General features: G+C 27.1%; 2 protein-coding genes across 2 annotated transcripts; both read left to right on the top strand.

The window, feature by feature from the left end:
• The first annotated feature begins 1,053 nt into the window (after positions 1-1,053).
• On the top strand, positions 1,054-2,294 carry LOC148193626 (uncharacterized). Its single transcript, XM_088099747.1, has 3 exons — positions 1,054-1,186; positions 1,422-1,568; positions 1,921-2,294. Exons 1-3 carry the CDS (start codon positions 1,089-1,091, stop codon positions 2,054-2,056), a joined length of 381 nt encoding a protein of 126 aa, XP_087955873.1. The 5' UTR covers positions 1,054-1,088; the 3' UTR covers positions 2,057-2,294.
• Positions 2,295-3,987: 1,693 nt separating this feature from the next.
• LOC148193625 (uncharacterized) lies at positions 3,988-5,943 on the top strand. Its single transcript, XM_088099710.1, has 3 exons — positions 3,988-4,250; positions 4,662-4,808; positions 5,698-5,943. Exons 1-3 carry the CDS (start codon positions 4,153-4,155, stop codon positions 5,810-5,812), a joined length of 360 nt encoding a protein of 119 aa, XP_087955836.1. The 5' UTR covers positions 3,988-4,152; the 3' UTR covers positions 5,813-5,943.
• Positions 5,944-18,327: the final 12,384 nt, after the last annotated feature.

The raw sequence follows: 18,327 nt of genomic DNA, 5'->3' as shown, positions 1-18,327 counted from the left end.
AAATTGAAGGTCGAGATAAGTTAATTTAACTCAAGTTTAAAACAAATTATAACATAGATTAAAACAAGAAAAATCAAGTCAAATGTTTGAGAAATTTTAGGTTGGATCCAAGGTCGAGTAAGACAAATGGTTGAGATAGATCAACCTAAACTAATGTTCGTGACAAGCTGGGTCGGGACCAAAGATTATGATGAGTTTGTCAAGCAAAAAGTTGGGATAACCCCGATTGAGCCAAATGTTGACACAAGTCAGGTTTGCTAAAATATTTAGATAGATCCAGGTTGAAATTCGACCGAATTAAATCGAGAGATCCATAGTTTTTTATTAAATCGGTCATAATTGAAATTTAACCGAATTCAAACAAGTAAACTGCAACTGAAAAATGATTTAATTTAACTGAATCAACCATTGTTGAAAATATGTCGAGATTACCATGAGTGAAACTCAATTGAGTTAATTATGATTAGAATTCAAGTAAATAATTGTGAACCAAAAATCAAACAAATTTGGTCAAATTGACCCTAATAAAAAATTAATTCAACTTTTAATCTAAACAGATCAATATTATATATATATATATATATTATAATTAACTGGTAATTCACTACAACTCAATTAATTTTATCCATCCATTATCTTGACATAATTATATTAATCTTGTTCCATAAATTTAGTTACCTTTGTCAATGATAATTGTTTTACTAATTTTATCTCCTATTTTTCTAACGGGCTCATGAGTACCTATAAATTGATAATATAATAATAATAATTAAGTGATAAATTATGTACTTAATCATCATTCTTATCAATAAAGACGCAAAATATAATTCTTTTATATAATTAAATTTAAACCTCTTCCTCGATAAATTTAATCTATTACACTTCTTTAAATAGTTAACTACTATTTAAATTGAATTTTTATATGTCGAATTCCCAGAAAAAGTAAAAGATTTTTAATATTTTCTTAGAGCAACTTTTTGAAAGATGAAATTCCATTTGTGCACCTATCTGATCCTATAAATATGCATACTTTGTATCATTCTTCTTACCTATCTACTACTACACTAACTCTCATTTACTTATTTAAGATGCAGCCTGATGAGGAGCTCGACTTCCGTCTCATAATCCTTTTTATCTTTGTGGTCTTATGCTTGGGTGTGTTGATATGCGTGTATAACATAACAAGGTTTGGATAACCCATTTCTTCTGCTTTATTGCTTTTAGAACTAAATAAATATGGGTGAGTTAATTTATTTGCACGATTAGATATTTAATGATAATGATTGTAAGTGCTCGTAATGTGGCCACTGTCCTTCGAATGTCATGTCGACCATCCAAATCATGAATAATATAATTATAATTATAATTACCTCATTAATAAAAATTTTCAATTTAACATTAACTGCTATTTTTTTATGCAGACCCAGAGGTATATATAACGCATTCGTTAATGGAGAGGAAGCAGAACTAGACCTGACTGAGGCGGAAATACGAGCTGACGAGATTTCCGGCGCATTCAATAACGACAAGAACGGCATACAAAATCATAGGAGGGCTAGAATTGGACGGTACTGCATTTTAAAAGATCTTACCATTTATATTGGTTTGCTTATAATGTTATATTCACATGATCAGATTAACCCTTTAAATTTTTAGAACATTTAAATTGTAATCAGGACTTCAAACTATTAACTGCTAATCATACTTATGCAATGTGTGGATCATAAAAGCAATTTTTTAGTTGTTTTAAATTAGCTAATAATTTAAATTACTAACCTTTTTGGTTTCATTTAAATAATATTTCAATTCCATTATAATTTCATCATTAATTACTTTTATCAATATATAACACTAAGTAAGTTATAATACAATTTTCGAATTCTGACGACATATATTTTCACTGTGAATTGGTGAATATAGTGGTGAGTCAAGCAGGGCAGCGAATTCCGAGACAGTGAATCAAGAAGTACTGCAGATTAAGAATGTTTTGGCAAGGTTGATTGCGTACTTGTTTGGAGAAAAGAAACAGTTTAATAATAAAGATAAAAGTAATTGAGAGCTTAATTCAGTGAGAAGCACCAGAAGGATGATGAACTAATTTCCATTTCCATATAATACAAATGTGGGAATATAATCTGTAACGTTCTCGCTGCAATCTACTGCAATCCAGTTTTATCGTTATCGTATTATTTCCGTTGAATTTATTTTAAGCTTTCATGAATGGTTGTATTATCTTAATGTTCTCAACTTTCACATAAAATAATTCAAACATATCGTTTCTTTTTCTCGTTTAATTATTTAATGCCATTGTAATTTAATTCTTTATTCATCATTAAATATATGAAAGATTGTAGCATTTAATATCGTATATTGACTTTTGAATGATGTAAGTGTAAATTTAAATCTCACATGAGTAAATTAAATAATATATAAAAGTGAAAATTTATAAATCTATAAACTTATTTTGTTAAAATTTTGGATTAGAGATACGTTCATTTATTATGATCGAAACTTACTTTTAACAGGAATTGCATTCTTTAAAACTGGTCAGTCTAGTCATAAATGATTTTGTATGAAAATATTCATGAGATTTTCAAATTTCATAAGTTTTTCTTTATGAATGAATTATTATATTTTAAAAATAAATTGAATAACAATCATCTTAAAATGGAACAAAAACAAACTTGAAAAAAAGTCTATCAAATTTCTAAAATAGATTAGACTTAGTGAGGAAATATTCTTTAATAACGAAAAGAAATTACAAGTATAATGAACGCTTTCCATAAAATTAACTATTTACGTTCTGTTGTAATTCTTATTTCATATCGCTATTAGCGCTATAATGAAATTTTATAATGTGCTTATCACATTTAGGTACATTAAACTTTTTTAACTAATACTTCATCTAGTTTGAACTTTCAATCATTTCATCAGATTTGATTTTTGTTTCATTTTAAATTATTAACAAATATTTTTTCATCATATTGTCGTTAATTAATGTTGTAAAAATAAAGTAAATAATGTATACGATAAAATCTTACTTATCGTATTGAAAATATAAGGAAATATATTTAATATTTACATTCAGATATTTAGAAGAGGTGATTATGATATTTGGTATTTACACATCTTTTAAGATGTTAGAAGGTGATGCCTAAGTGTATACATATACACTGGGTGGGTGGGTGGAATAGTGGCGTGTTTGTCCTGGAGTTATATTGAAGGTGACTTGAACTGAAAAACGACTTACTTTTCTCGTTGAAAAGTAAAACATGTCCATTATCTCCCAAACACACCGTAGTTGCGAGGAAAGTTTCATTTCGCAGTCTGAAAAAGAGTATTGATGAACTTATTATATCATGATTTTCCTTCTCTTTTTCTTCACCACTTACAACTTCAACCATCAGTTAATCATTGGAATTCAAGTAACTCACTATATATTTTTTTAATATCAATCAAATGATTTTCAAATTTTTTATATATTTTATATTTTGCCTTAAATTCAATTAACTAAATCAAGATAAGATGGAAGAAACATGCATGCCTTGTGTTGATTTTGTTATTATAATTGAGAGAATTGAAACTCGGAATGGTCTGGGCCAGAAGATGTTTTAAGTTTAATTAGATGCAGTATATTAATTATGGGTGAAAGAAGAGTGTCATCATATCAGCTTCGCTCTCAACCTACAATAATTCAGATGCTAGAGTTATAAAGTTTCAGGGTGTTTTTTTAAAAAAAGAAACTGAAGCATTCTCCTCTATTATTTATTTCAGATTACCATGTTTTCATTTAAAAGTATTAATCGTTTTTGTTTTTAAAATATATGCCTTTTCTGAATTTCGTTTCATTTTTAAATTAGATGCAAGATGCATAATAAGAGTCTTTACTTTATCTGAGATGGAAGCAGCTTTCCCCTATAGAGTGGCACTTTATACAAGGACAAAATTTTCTTCAATATTTAAACCCTATGCCAATTGTTATTGGTCCAACTCCCTCCTTTATTTTTTTAATAAGAAAGATACAGGTGTTTTAAAATTCTTTTAATGAAACATCAAATTCCATTCGTCTACCTCTTTAGATCTATAACATTCATACCTGAATCATTTCTTCTCACTATCTACACTAAAATCACTCTCATTTAGTTATTTAAGATGCAAATTCTTCTGGATTTCAGATTCCTTGTCTATCTTCTGTTGATTGTCTTCTTCCTGGGTGCTCTTATATGGCTCTTCATATGTAACCTAACAAGGTATGGATTTCCGTACTCTGGTTCTATATTGGAAAGTTAAAACACCAATCCCATCTTTTCTACTTTATTGATTCTAACTCTTTTAAGTTACTTCAAACTTTGTCATAAGTTGGAATTTAGATAACTGAGAGGAAATGGTGTTTATGTCTATAGCCCTAATTATGTCAATTCATGTATATTCAAAACTATTTATTCATGGATTAAGAAAACCTAATAAACGGTTTCCGTCTCAAAGTATAATCCCACCCAGCCTTGTGCACAACAGGCTCAGTTTGCATATGGCAGAAAACATATTCAATTATCTTTAACTATCTGTTGATGTGTTGACCTTTGAGCCGTAGTTAATATATGTTATCAGTTCACTAATTAATAAATTGTCTGAATTTAGCCTTAATTAAATTTTGTATGCAGACCCACAGGTATAGAAGGCTCATTCCTTGCTGATGATGAAGGGGAACTAAATGCTGTTGAGGCGGAAATCCGTGCTGGAGGGATTACCAACTCGTTCAATATAAAAAAAAAGGGCAAACAAAATTTTGAAAAGGCGAAAATTATCTGGTATTGTTTTAGAAAGGATGTTGCAATTAGATTGGTCTGTTTAAACTTTTACAAATTGGATATGTGTTTGATAGGTATTATTGCCTTGTTTTTGCATTCCAAAATGTCATATACATTCCAAAAGTTAGGGCTTCAAACTAGTAGCTAAGCCTAAACAGTTGATGATACTCGTGGCATGAAAAGTTGAGGAAATATGTGTGGATCATAAAGGCAACTTTTGAACTGTTTGAATTAGCTAATGGTTGAAAAGTGAATTTTCACATGAGCTGTAGTGGTAAATGTGGATGGATCTGGCTGGCAATGACAGGGAAATGTACCTATAAAAATATTGGTCAGATGTCTTTCAAACATTTGGTCATTTCTGTTAACCTCATCATAGTACATGATATGTCGTAGATGTGGTCAGATAAAGATTGAGCTCACCCAAGAGTAAATTGTCTCTTATGGTGATAGATTTGTTTTAACGAAAACAACCATGTTAACTCTTCTGATCTAGTTTTTCATTCTTTCAAAGTGCCGAAAGGCATTCCTTCTAAACTTTTATCTCTTTTTAGGAAGTACTTTTTAGCTAAGAATAGTGAAAAAAATAAGGTTGATTAGATGCCTCGGAGAAGGTTTGTCGGAAAAGGGAGTGGGTGGGACAGGAATTAGAGACTTGAAATGCTTTAAATAATGCCTTGTCGGGAGAGTCTTCTGGCCTATGGAACAAGGGAGATTTAACATGGGATGTTTACAACATCTCTAACTTAATATATTGTGATTTTTAAATATTTACAACTCCATTGTAGTTTCATCATTACTTTAATCAATTCATTGCACTACGTACAATATTGTACTAAAATATTCGAATATGACATCTTTATTTTCATTTTCAATTGGGTGAATGCAGCAATGGCTCAAACGGGACCGAGAGTTCAGAACAAAACTACCTTTTAAGTATTTTATTTCAGGTCATTGCATATTTTTTTGGAGGAGGCACTTATCATGGAGATAAAAACAAGTAACCTGAGACCTTAATTTACGCTAACTTTGGCAAGCTCAGAAGCACACGCAGGATGTTCCATTATTTGATTAGAATATAAATATGAAGATCTACTGTGTAACATTTCTTTCTCTATTTATTATTTTGTTTCTATGTTGGTACATGAAATTTTTTCTATTTTCAGATAATTTATTTTTTTGGAGAATGAGATACGCGTAACTATGATTAATTTTACCTGGATATTTTAATAAAGATATGTGGCATATTGTGTTTCATAATTTTGTGACAAATATTTGTCTTGAAATACAATATTTATTAAAATATGAAAAATACATTAAAAATATCTATTTCTGACAAAGAAAGGGAAATGACGCAAGAAACTAAACAACGGCATTTTAGAAGTTAGTCGCAATATTTCTTTTATCACAATATATATATATATATATATCACTTTAGTCTCCCAATTTAAATCTATTGAGATCACAAAGAAAAACTTTAAGCTACACCTCCCACTTTTGTTTACTAGGTAGTTTATTCAAGATGTTGAACAAATGTATGTTTCTCTGATTATCACCATATGGTTTGATTAATATATATTTTTTTCAATAGTCATATTTCTATTCCTTACTTTATTGATTTCTAAAATGTAAATGTATATCGTGCAAATATATTTGTTACATTATTTTCATTAATATACGGATTAACGCGTCTTTTAAACTTCAATTATACATACTAGCATATTACTATATCACCAATCTCTTTCTCTTTTGTCTCAGCAATTTGCTTAAATGTTCATGGTCTGTAGATTCTTCAATTCATCCAAAAGATCTTTTACATTGGGTACGGTATTTTTGTAAATATTCACTACAAAAATTTAGATTTTTATGGGAGGTTATCTTTTTTCATTGTCGGCAGTTTTAGCCCCTGAAAAGTACGTTATCCGCGGTTACAGAAACTCCTGAAAAAAGCTGCATCGCTGAGTAATTACCGACGGTTTTCTAAAAACCCCCACTAATACCGGTGGTTTTCTCAAAACCCCCGCTAATCCCGACAGTTTTCTCAAAACCCCCACTAATACTGGCGATTTTCTAAAAACCCCTACTAATACTGACGATTTTCCAAAAACCCTTGCTAATACCCGCGGTTTTCCAAAAACCCCATTAATTCTGGCAATTTTTCAAAAGCCCCTGCTAATACTGGCGGTTTTCTAAAAACTGCCGATAATGTAAATCATTTTTTTTTCATTATTTAAATGAATTTAATGATCATAAAAAATGTTTTAATAATAAACAAGAATGTGAAATCAAAATTAAATATTATTATTTAAAATAAACCATAAATGTTAGAAATACAATTAATTGTTAAAATTAAAAAATAACATGTTCAATACTAAAAATTAAAATAAACATTTTCTAAATTACAATAATCAATTTTGTTGTTCTTCGTTACCTTCATCATTTGGCACACTTCTTTTATCATATACTTACAATATAAAATAATAATTAATTATTAATATATTAATGATATGCATTGATTTTATTAAGACAAAGTGATCAATAAATGTTCCATTCCTAAGAAAACTATTAAATAAAAAAAAATCACAATAACAGAATTATTAAATAATAATAAATAATAACTATATTAACTAATTTAGATATCATTTTATAAATTAAAAATTATTAATATTTAAAATAGTCTCTTTATAATTATTTAGTTATTTATTAGACTTTAAATTGATTTCTAATTTTAGTTATTAAAGAATTAATGTTTAAATTATTTTACAATTTTAAATTAAAAACTATTTTATAATTAATAATAATAAGAAATTAAAATCTTGATAAATAATATTAGAAATTAATTTAAACTCTTTTCCACAAATTAATTATAATATTTTTATTAATAATAAATTTATTTTAAATATTAGTAATTTTATTTTAATCTATCAAATTAATAACTAATTATTTAAATCTATCAAATTAATTTTTAATTTAATAATTTTCTTACAATAATAATTAAAAAAATATTTCTTCTATGAACGAAAATTCGAATTTCATTTTCTTTTTGACAAATTCATTAACGCAAAGACTATCTTTTTCTTCGTTTTCGTTTTTTCTCAAACACCAAAGCAATAAAAGAGGGAAAAAAACTTTATAACTTCCAAAAAATACTGACCTGTTTTTATAACAAAAGATAAATATAAAAATAAGTTTTTTCCAATCTAGAACTCTTTTTTTCTTAAATTTGGAAGATAAACTTTATATCGATTGATATTTATTTATGATTAAAGTGGGATCTTTCACAGTTTTCATATATAATATATATTATTTAAGTTCTTTATATTTATTTAAGGATGGAAGAATTTGAGAAAATAGTGTCTTTTCTACTTGTGAGCAGTGGATGGCAGATTCATAAAATCATGTAGTCAGAAAAGAATCATTTAATAAAACATGATTTATGATTGAAATAATCATTTAGCCAGAAAAGAAAAAAACAGCACCATGATAACACCAGCAGCTGGAATGCATTTAATATCTTGCCTGTAAAGAGCAATGACGTTTCGAAATCAATTTCAGTCATTTAAATAAATTCAGTCAAAAAATCATATGGACAACTGCTAGAAAACTAGCGGCACTAAGGCAATAGACAATAACAACTACCTTTTTGAGCACACATTCACTGAAAATCAAGCAATGGTGGCGATTATATTCAGGTTTAAAACTATTACATAAGAATAACATAGGAATTTGCGAGGTTTTATATCGGTTACAAGAAAAACATGACGAACTGCAGATGAAAGAGTAAAACTCCAACCTATCAGGAATATTAGCAGTATCAACCCCAGGAAGTAACTTTAGTAACTGTTGTTGCTCTTCATTTCTCAAGATTCTCAAAAACTCTTCATAGTTTACTATATCCAAACAAGACATAACAGCGATTACATTTAAGTACTCAACAATTATACATATTTAAGGCCTTACTGCCTTACCCAATAACATATTATTTGTACTAAACAAGGAGAAAATACTAGACTAAAAAGTATTTTTTTGAGGAAATATTGAGCATTCTAAAAAATCTAGAATCGAAGTGCTATCCTGCCTGATTGCTGTGTAGTTATATTAATGAGGAATCTAAGAAAACGATTAAAAAAAGTATTAAAATATAATGCTAAAGTTTGAAGCACTGCCACTGATGTAAAATCATGTCCAATTGGTTAACACAAACATAAATATGAGCATTTTTTTATCAATTTAAGCCAAAATACAATGGGAAGGGCTATGTAACTCACATTTAAATCTATAGAGCACAGGGGTGATTCATGATTTCCAAGGATTTGTACTCTTTCAAGTTGAGACTTATCACTGAAATATAAAAAACAGGAACATTAATGTTGACAGAGTATGTTTGTCTCTTTTCTAAGCAATTCCTACAAGTTCATGACATGCACAAGGAAAATTCATAACGTGCATACAGAAACAAAAGACTATGTTTGGCAGCAACATTTGGTCAAATCAAATTTATCACTTTTTGAGTTTGTAACCACATTTATATGACAGTTTAAACATCATGTTTATCTTCTTGATGAGACTTTCCAGGAGAAAATTTTCTTTCTTTGTTCTTCTTTGCCAAACTTGGGGTGGCAGTTTGTTTTTGTCCTGTTTTCATTGTCTCACTACCAGTAAAAATGAAGCCTTTGTTTCCGCAAGGCATATCTGTTCCCAAACCTCAGACAAAAGTTTAAGAAAATGAGATATGTTGGGGGAAAGGGGAACACAAACATCAAATCTGCAATGTTGTTTCATATTGTTCCTTTCGAAACATTTGGACAAATCAAATTTGTCAGATAATTAACACAGGTTACTTACCTTTTTTTCTTGTGTTGTTTCTTTGAGGCATAACCTCTCCACTCCATTCTTATCAAAAATTTGAACATGGAAACAGTTCTCTCCATGATATGTAAAACTCATTCTAACTTTGTCTAAACTTCAAAGTTATGGATTCAATAACACCATAATTTGGATCTGCTTAAGAAGTGTTTGTAATGGTATGCAGAGATATACACTACAAAAAATAACACATATTGTAGTACATTAAAAGGAAGATAAAAGAGCTCAAAACCAAAACCATCTCTGTGTGTTCAAAGAAGAGTAAATGAAATATCTTGCCTTTATGATATACACAAACAGCTGCAACCACACTATCTACTACTGAACACACAAACAGCACATGCAAAAAAATAAAATGAATCCTTTTAACTAGCATAATATATGATGCTTCAAAGTCATAGAAATGTCAGATTAGGTAGATGATAGATAAACTAAAAAATAATTAGAGATTTCAAAATGATGAGGATAAATCTTTTCATATTAGCGTTATTGCGAATCATGAATACTTCTGCCGATTGAATTTCCAATATATTAAAGGGGAATACCCTAGAATCTGCACAAGCAATAATAATGAATTATTCTGGAAATCATTAGTAACGAATGCTTATTTGCTAATTCTTTAAAATGAACTACCATTGATGAGGCACCACTCTAGAAAACTCGCGGAGCCAGACAAAGGGGCTGCTTCAACTACCGGCTGTTTCAGTTCACAATAATGCATAGAAAGAGACATGCAATGATTTATGGGAATGAAAATGGCGACTGGAATAGAAACAAATAGAAGATAGAAAAGGATAGAACAGAGGAAACAAAATCGAAAAAGAAAGAGAAGCATGTATATCAAATTAGGGATTGCGAAGTAAAACGAAGGAAACGGAAGAAAAGGCTGTGAAGATGGAAAAATCAAGACGAGAAGGTTGGAAAAGACAAGATGCGAAGCCTGCGAAGAGAAAAAGGAGAAGTCGAGGCGAACTTTGTAAAGAAGAAATGATGAACAAAGACTTAGTTGCGAACGAAAACTTGAGGCGCGGCAAAATGAAAATTGGAGTTGCTTTAAAACTGTCAAAAAAAATATTAAAAAATAAAATACAAAATATAACTACGGTATTCAACTACAACTGCCAAAAGTAGTAAGGGTTTTTAAAACCTCCATAAAGAAACCTCTAGTAAAATAGGTTATTTTTATAGTGATTTATTGTGCCTTATTTTCTTTTTGGGGTACAGTATTTTTACTTGGTTTTCATTACAGGCTTAATCATCAATCGATTAGATTACATCCAAAACAATGAAAAAACTTAATATGAAGCAGAACTTTTATAATTATGTAAGAGAGATTATGATTTGTTGAGACCTTTGTCACCTTCACATATCCTTTATACAATTAATATTACTTTATACAAGCATATTTTTCAATACTCAACAACTACTTGAATGATTATAGTCCAATTCCATCCTTTATCATTTTTAATGAAAAGGTAACATGCGCTTAATATATTTTTTTTAAAGCAACTTGTTCATTTTTATTACTTTAATTTTTACTAAAATATTAATTTTCCTCTTAGCATTCCTCCACCTTTATAAATAGGCCTGCCTTGGATGATTCTTCTCAGCCTTTAAACTTATACGGTCATTTAATCATTTAAGATGCAGACTCCACCCACACATCCCAATTTTATTGTTAATATTGTGTTGGCTTTCGTACTGCTCTTATTGGGTGCTTAGATATTGATACGTTTTTTCACGTATAACTCAAGGTATGGATAACCATTTTGATTTCAATATTTATATATTAAAACAATTTATTGATTCCTAGTCTTTAAGTTAACTTGAAATACGTATAGATAAGTTAGAATTTAGATAACAGAGAGTATATATTTAAGGTCATGATGTGGTGGAGGGTGTCATATAGTGCATGTAATCGTGGAAATTCATACCATGATTGAAACTATGTTTTAATATCATATGAAGTAAAGGATGTTGTTTTTAAGAATGTGTGGCTGACCAACCTAAGTGTGCATTTTTACAGACAAAACAATTTATTTCACACAAATTAAAAATAATAACAGAGGTTATTTATGCATTCTCCTCTTTAAATTCCTATTTTACCTAAATTAATATACAAAAAATTCAAAAGAATTCTCAATTAAGTGTTTCACTGACTCTTCATTCTATATATTTCAAAAAACATGTTTTCTTTTTTAAAAAATATTTCCAGATAATAACTTGTTTTTATCAAATAAATAAAAGAATGTTATTGAAATAAGCAAATAATATTATTAAAAACATTTGGACACTTTAAAATATTTATATTTTTTAAAGTCCATTTATTAAAAAAATATAATTTTTTTAATCCTTAATTACAACAACACATTCGTAAATATTTATTATACTATCAATATTATTATACTTTTTTAGTATATATTGACTTTCTTGAATTTTCAAAATATTTTTAATCTTTTAAATACATTTGTAAAAAAAGTTATAGAATTTGTAAATATATATTATCTTTTGTAGTTCAATTTTAAATTAATTTATTATATATATAATATTTTTTTTCATTAAAGTACTTTTAGATAATTTTTAAAATTTAAATTTTTAAATATTTTATTTAAGTGAACTAAAAGAGTATTATTAGAAGTAGTGAATAATTTTAATAATTATATATTTATATTGTGAAATCATCATATTCTTAGTTTTTAGTTAACAGTCACTGTCTTAGTTCTCTTCTCTTGATGTTTTGCCTTTTGTGCCTATTTATTAATAATTTTGCAGTGCCAAAGGTATAACTGACGCATTCATTAATGAAGATGGCATACAACAAGTCATTAGCACAAATGTCCGAGTTCCAAGGGGAAAACAAGTAATTGAAGATACCAGTTACACTTTCGAGCAGGTTTTCTTACAAATACATCAAAAAGGGAAAATGTTGAACGTTTTCCTTCATATAATTGCGAACTTATTTGGAAGAGAAAATTACAGAACTGGTGATAAAGGAGTGAGGTTTTGACGGAATCCTGATATATAAAGGATGTTGAAGTAATTTCCATAACATGTGTTCTCTTTTATTGTGATTTTGTTTGTATGTGGCGGATGCAAATTTTCAAATAAAATATCTAACGGCTATTGTTATGATTTTCTTAAACACTTCTGAGAATATGAGAAAAATATGAATGATATGTTTAATATTTATTCTCTTTTAGTCATGAAAATTCATACAAATTATTAGTTGTTACTGTTTTTATTATTTCAGTTATTATAGTTAATATTGTTATTTAAATAATTATGAAGGCCTACCCCGTTACAAGATTCTTTTTAATTTTTTTTCTCTCTTATAAATTTCTACAAGGGATAGAATTAAAATTCCGGGTTTTAGAATTTGAAATAAGATAAAATAGGTTAAAAAAAATTTTGAATTTTACAATCAGGACCAAACTAATAATTTTTTTCTAAAAATAAAACTCATTTTTAAATTTTTACGATGACAATTTTATTATTATTTTTTGTTGTGAATATGTAATACGTGAAAAGTTATTGAGAAACACGTTAACACGTAAAAAAAATTATATTTATTTATTTTTAAAGTTTGAAAATTAAAATATATCAAAATTTTATATAAAAATCAATTTTTATTTTACATTAAATTTTAAAAATTAAAAACATGTTAAACCCAATAAATAATAACAATTTTTTCCTAAACTTAGGAATAGATGCTCTCTTGTATAGTGCCGACTTCCTGAAAAAGTCAAATAAAAACCCCGCTTAGCTCGCATTTGATCGATGAAGTATCCAAAGATATTATTAAATAAGTATAATATAGTGGAATAAAAAATAATGTCATTATAAATAAAATTAAAATTAAAGAAATACGCAGAATAACCTTTAAGGGATCAATAAAATTCTTATTTTTCAAATTTTTATACATGGTTTAAGAAAAATAAATAAAGTTCAAAAATATTTATCAGGAAACTCATTTTTGGAAGAAAAGAATACTATAATCTTTTAAAAATGAAATCTCTTTTCATCTTTTGGAAAAGTTTCAAATGTCCTACTGTACTTCTTTGGAAGATTACTCATTTTTTAGCCTTTAATTATACAAAAAAATAACAACGTAAATTTTTACTTTGTATTTACATTATAGTTAATTAATATAAATTCAAAGTACTTTATAACTATTGAAATAGCTCTAAGAAAAAATGAACTCTGAATTCTCACTTTTTACTTTATATATTAATCCAAAAATAGTATGGCACACACGCATAAACTCTCACTGAGGCTTTTTGAAATTCTTCAATCAAAATAAATGCTCATAAGAAAAATATTTATAAAATGAAAAAAAAAAAAAAACTTTCAATCTGACTTATAATGTGTTTTTCTCTTTGCGTGCGTTGTGTGTTTTTTGTCCATATTTTTTTTATAACATTTTATTTTAAATTACTTCATTCAATGCGCAAAATGATATTTAAAAAATATTATTTCTTGTGTCTCCAATTATTAGGATTTTCTCAAGTGTTGTAAGTTCTAGCATATTTTCACATGTTAGTTATTAACAGGTAGATCTTAGGACAACTTTGCTATATGATGAATTGGAAGAGAAAATTAATGACTCAATAATTAGAAAGTGTGTAATTTTTACTCAATAGAATTTTTGAAATTTTTATATGAATTAGACATCAAAGTAATGATATGAACAATTTGATAAATTTTATGATTATTTTTCAACTGTTAATAAATACATGTATTCTAAATTTGAAAATATAAGTGGTCTTTAAATGTTTATACGTGAATAACATTTTAAATTTTATACATGTAATAATATAATTTTTAGAACAACTTTGATTTTGAGATCTAAGTTTGAAATAAAAAATATGAGTGAAGTCAACGTTATTTTAAGAAACAACTCCTATAAATTAATTGATGCAAAACTAATTTATAATTCATGAAACAAATTAGTTCTTATTTTAGTATTTGTTAAAAAATAAATTTTAAATTAAATTTAACCAAATAATAAGTCTTAAGGTAAGATTTGTTATTTTTTATATATTATAAATTAGTTTTAGTTCTAATTAATATGAGATTTTCAATATATTTTTCGAGACATATAAGTGATCCAATAACGATTCAATTTATTAAAAAATAGATCTTAAATATAATTCTATTCACTTATATAGTGTAAAATAATTTTATTTTTAATCAATATAAGACTTTCATAAATCATTTTAAAAATATTTTTCAAATTTATCACACACATTCCACAATATTAATATATTTTAATTTCTAACATCTAAATTATAAAAAATCTAAAGAAAATAAAAGTAATGTTTATAATATTAAAGTAATATATTTTACTTAAAATCTGTTGTACTATAAAAACAAAAAATGAAAGCATTTGACATAAAAAGAAATTCTCATATTACTAAGGTACCCTAAGCAATAACTTGGTCTATTTTGTGGAGTGAGAAACACATGTGTTTACAAAAAGTTAAAAAACTTGATCTATTCAGTGTTATAATAACTGAAGCTATTCTAATTGGAAAATTCATTCAACATTAGTCATTGCGTTTACACTATCAATGGAACGCTTTCTTTCTCTCCCAAACGTGGAAGACTAGCTAGGTCTCCCCAAAAATTAAAAGAAACGAGAATACCACTGAGAAACATGATTTTACCTTTATCTTAATTTTTCAATGTTAACTATTTCCAAAACCAGTTGATATATATATATATAATATTTTGACACTACTTTTTTAACAGCCTTTTAGTCTTCCATTAATGGTCCACTGATAAACATTTCATTGCATTTAAATTCAGCACGATGTTATATATTAAATATTTCAGTTGGTCTGTGAAAGATGATTATATTAACCGATATTTAGATTACAGACCATTCTCCATAATTATGACTAATGGGCCTAAGTGAGATGACTTTTATTTTTAAGTGTGAAAACCTAAGTATATAATGATTAAGAAGATGTAGTAATTCAAAGATAAACACTTATCTTGCTCTAAAAGAAGGTAATTAACTTAAGAGGAGGTTGTTTAAAATTAGTGACAATTAATATTCAGTTAGTTGAAAGGTGATAGATAATTTAGAATTTAGAATTTAGATGAGGGAGAGGAAATGGTATTTATGTATATTAGGGATGACAACGGGTCGGGTCAGACACGGATAGTGCCTACCGTAACTCGACCCGACAAAAAAAAATTTCATCCGTTACCCGAGTTGCTACTGCATGGATATCTGTTCAAAAAATACGGATATTTTAAAACCGCAGATATTCTCGTGGATACCCGCAAATATTTAAAAAAAATATTTTTATAAAATATTATGATAAAACTTAAAAAAAATTACAAAAAATATATAAAATATAATATATATTAAATTAAATATAAATTAAAATTTAATTTTAATTATATTTAACCTTATAAAATATAAATTAATTTTAATTTTAATTAAATTTAACTTAATAAAATATAAATTAATTTTTTTGGATAGCAGATATCAGCGGATACGGATAGTATAATACCAGCACTCAACCCGTTTATAAACGGGTATTAAAAAACTCTCTACTCGCAACCTACGGATATTAAATATCCGCAGATACCAACTATCCGTGGTGGATTTTATTGCGGATATCCGCGAGCGCGGATTTTTTTGTCATCCCTAATGTACACAACTTATTCATGGAATACACAATAAATAGTTTCAATTTATCTCTTGACATGTTGATCTTACTATTATCCATCTGAGTTATAGTCAGTATGTTATGTATTGTTGATTAATTTACATAATAAATATGGGTGAGTAAATTATTTACACCATTCTATGTTTAATCATGTTGACACAGAAAATGATTTTATATTGGCTGGTGATGTGGCCACCGATGTCATAGTGTATCTAATCATTGAAATTAAGTTGAAAAATATCCTAGATGTTCACCTTCCAATCATTTCCTTTTAATTATAATTATGTCACTAATAAATGATCTCAACTTAACATTAACTTAATTTTGTATGCAGACAGAGAGCTATACACAATGCATTCATAAGGAAAGGCCAAACAAACTATTGAAAAGACTAAAATTATCTGGTATTGCTTTCAGAAAGATCTTATAATCTAAATTTATTTAGACTTTTACAATATGTGTTTGATAGGGTATTGTTGACTTGTTTTTGCACTCCAAAATCTCACATACATTTTTCCAGAGTCACCGGGAACATTTAATCTAACACTTAAAACTTTTAGAATGCTTAAATTGAAGTTGAGGCTTCAAACTATTTACTAAGCCTAAGTGGTTGATGATACTCCCACTCTCTTGCTTTTCAACTATTTAAAATAGCTTATATATGGTTCAAAGGTGAATTTTAACATGAGCTTTTGGTAGTAGCAAACAAACATGTATGATATCTACCTGACAGTGACTTTGGTAAAATTTCCACGTCAAATTTAAATTTATTTATGTTTTAAATCTTGGTAAAATATTTTAAAATTTAAAAAGAAATAAATACTTCTTTCAAAGTTAATTCTTTTTGGATTTGTTAATGTAGTCTGGACTGACATTTTGAGTTGAAACGTGTCAAAAGATATAATCCACTCAAATATTGCAATTTCAGACATCAAACAATTTAACACATTAGAAAAACTATTTAAAGTATAATAACCAAACAATATCAACCTTGATAAAAGTAATTTTTTTTTAATTTTCTATCAAAGTTCAGAAACTAAAAACATATTTAACATGATTATGTAACATTTAAATTATTTGTAGTTAAATTTTCTTTTTTTCTTCTTTTAAAAAGAGTAATTAAAATACAGGTTAAATATATTTTTGGTCCATTAACTTTCATCAAATTTAGTTCTCTAAGTTTATAAATGCATAAATTTAATTATTTTAACTCAATTTTGTTAAGTTTATTTGGTGTTTCAAACTCATCAAATAATATAAACAATTTAAACGCTATCAAGAAATATGTTTCAAACGTCAAATAAACTTAAAAAAAATTACTTAAAAAGATTAAATTTAAGTACTTCTAAAGTTAAAGAACTAAATTTAATCAAAATTTCAAAAACAAACTATTTTCAATTTTTATTGAAAGTTAAGAAACTAAAATCATATTCAACTCTTAAAATATTTTATATTTTAATTTTCTTGTTTTAATATAGAATAATTAAATATCTTTTTTAAGATAAAATTTTATTTTAAAATTTTAAGATAAGATTTACAAGGATGTTTAGAACATCTCTAAATAGTCTACGTATTGTTTACACTAGTGCATCAAATAGTACATTTTTTGGAATAATATTCCAGCTCCATTCTACTTTGATCATTACTTTTATTAATCCATTGCACTACGATATACACTACACACTACAATGTCCAAAGTATTCTATTTCCACTTCATTGACGTGTCCAAAATATACTATTTCCTCATATTGTTATCATATTTTCACAAACATGTACTCTCACTGTACTCAAGCATTCCATAATCTGACACTTATAATTTTTTAGCTCTTGTTAGGGGAAAAGTTTACTACCCTTTTACCATTGAAATTCCAGAGTTACTAATGCAGATATATGAAATTATTATACATATAAACTACGTTTATGAAGAAAAAAAATAGCTTGTATTGAAACAATAATATTTTTAAAATTAT

Source organism: Vigna umbellata, chromosome 9, assembly GCF_029865625.1.
Source record: "Vigna umbellata cultivar VRB3 chromosome 9, Vumbellata_1.0, whole genome shotgun sequence".
NCBI classification, from domain to species: Eukaryota; Viridiplantae; Streptophyta; class Magnoliopsida; order Fabales; family Fabaceae; genus Vigna; species Vigna umbellata.
The sequence above is the reverse complement of the archived record's forward strand: the minus strand, read 5'-3'. Positions and strand labels throughout refer to the sequence as shown.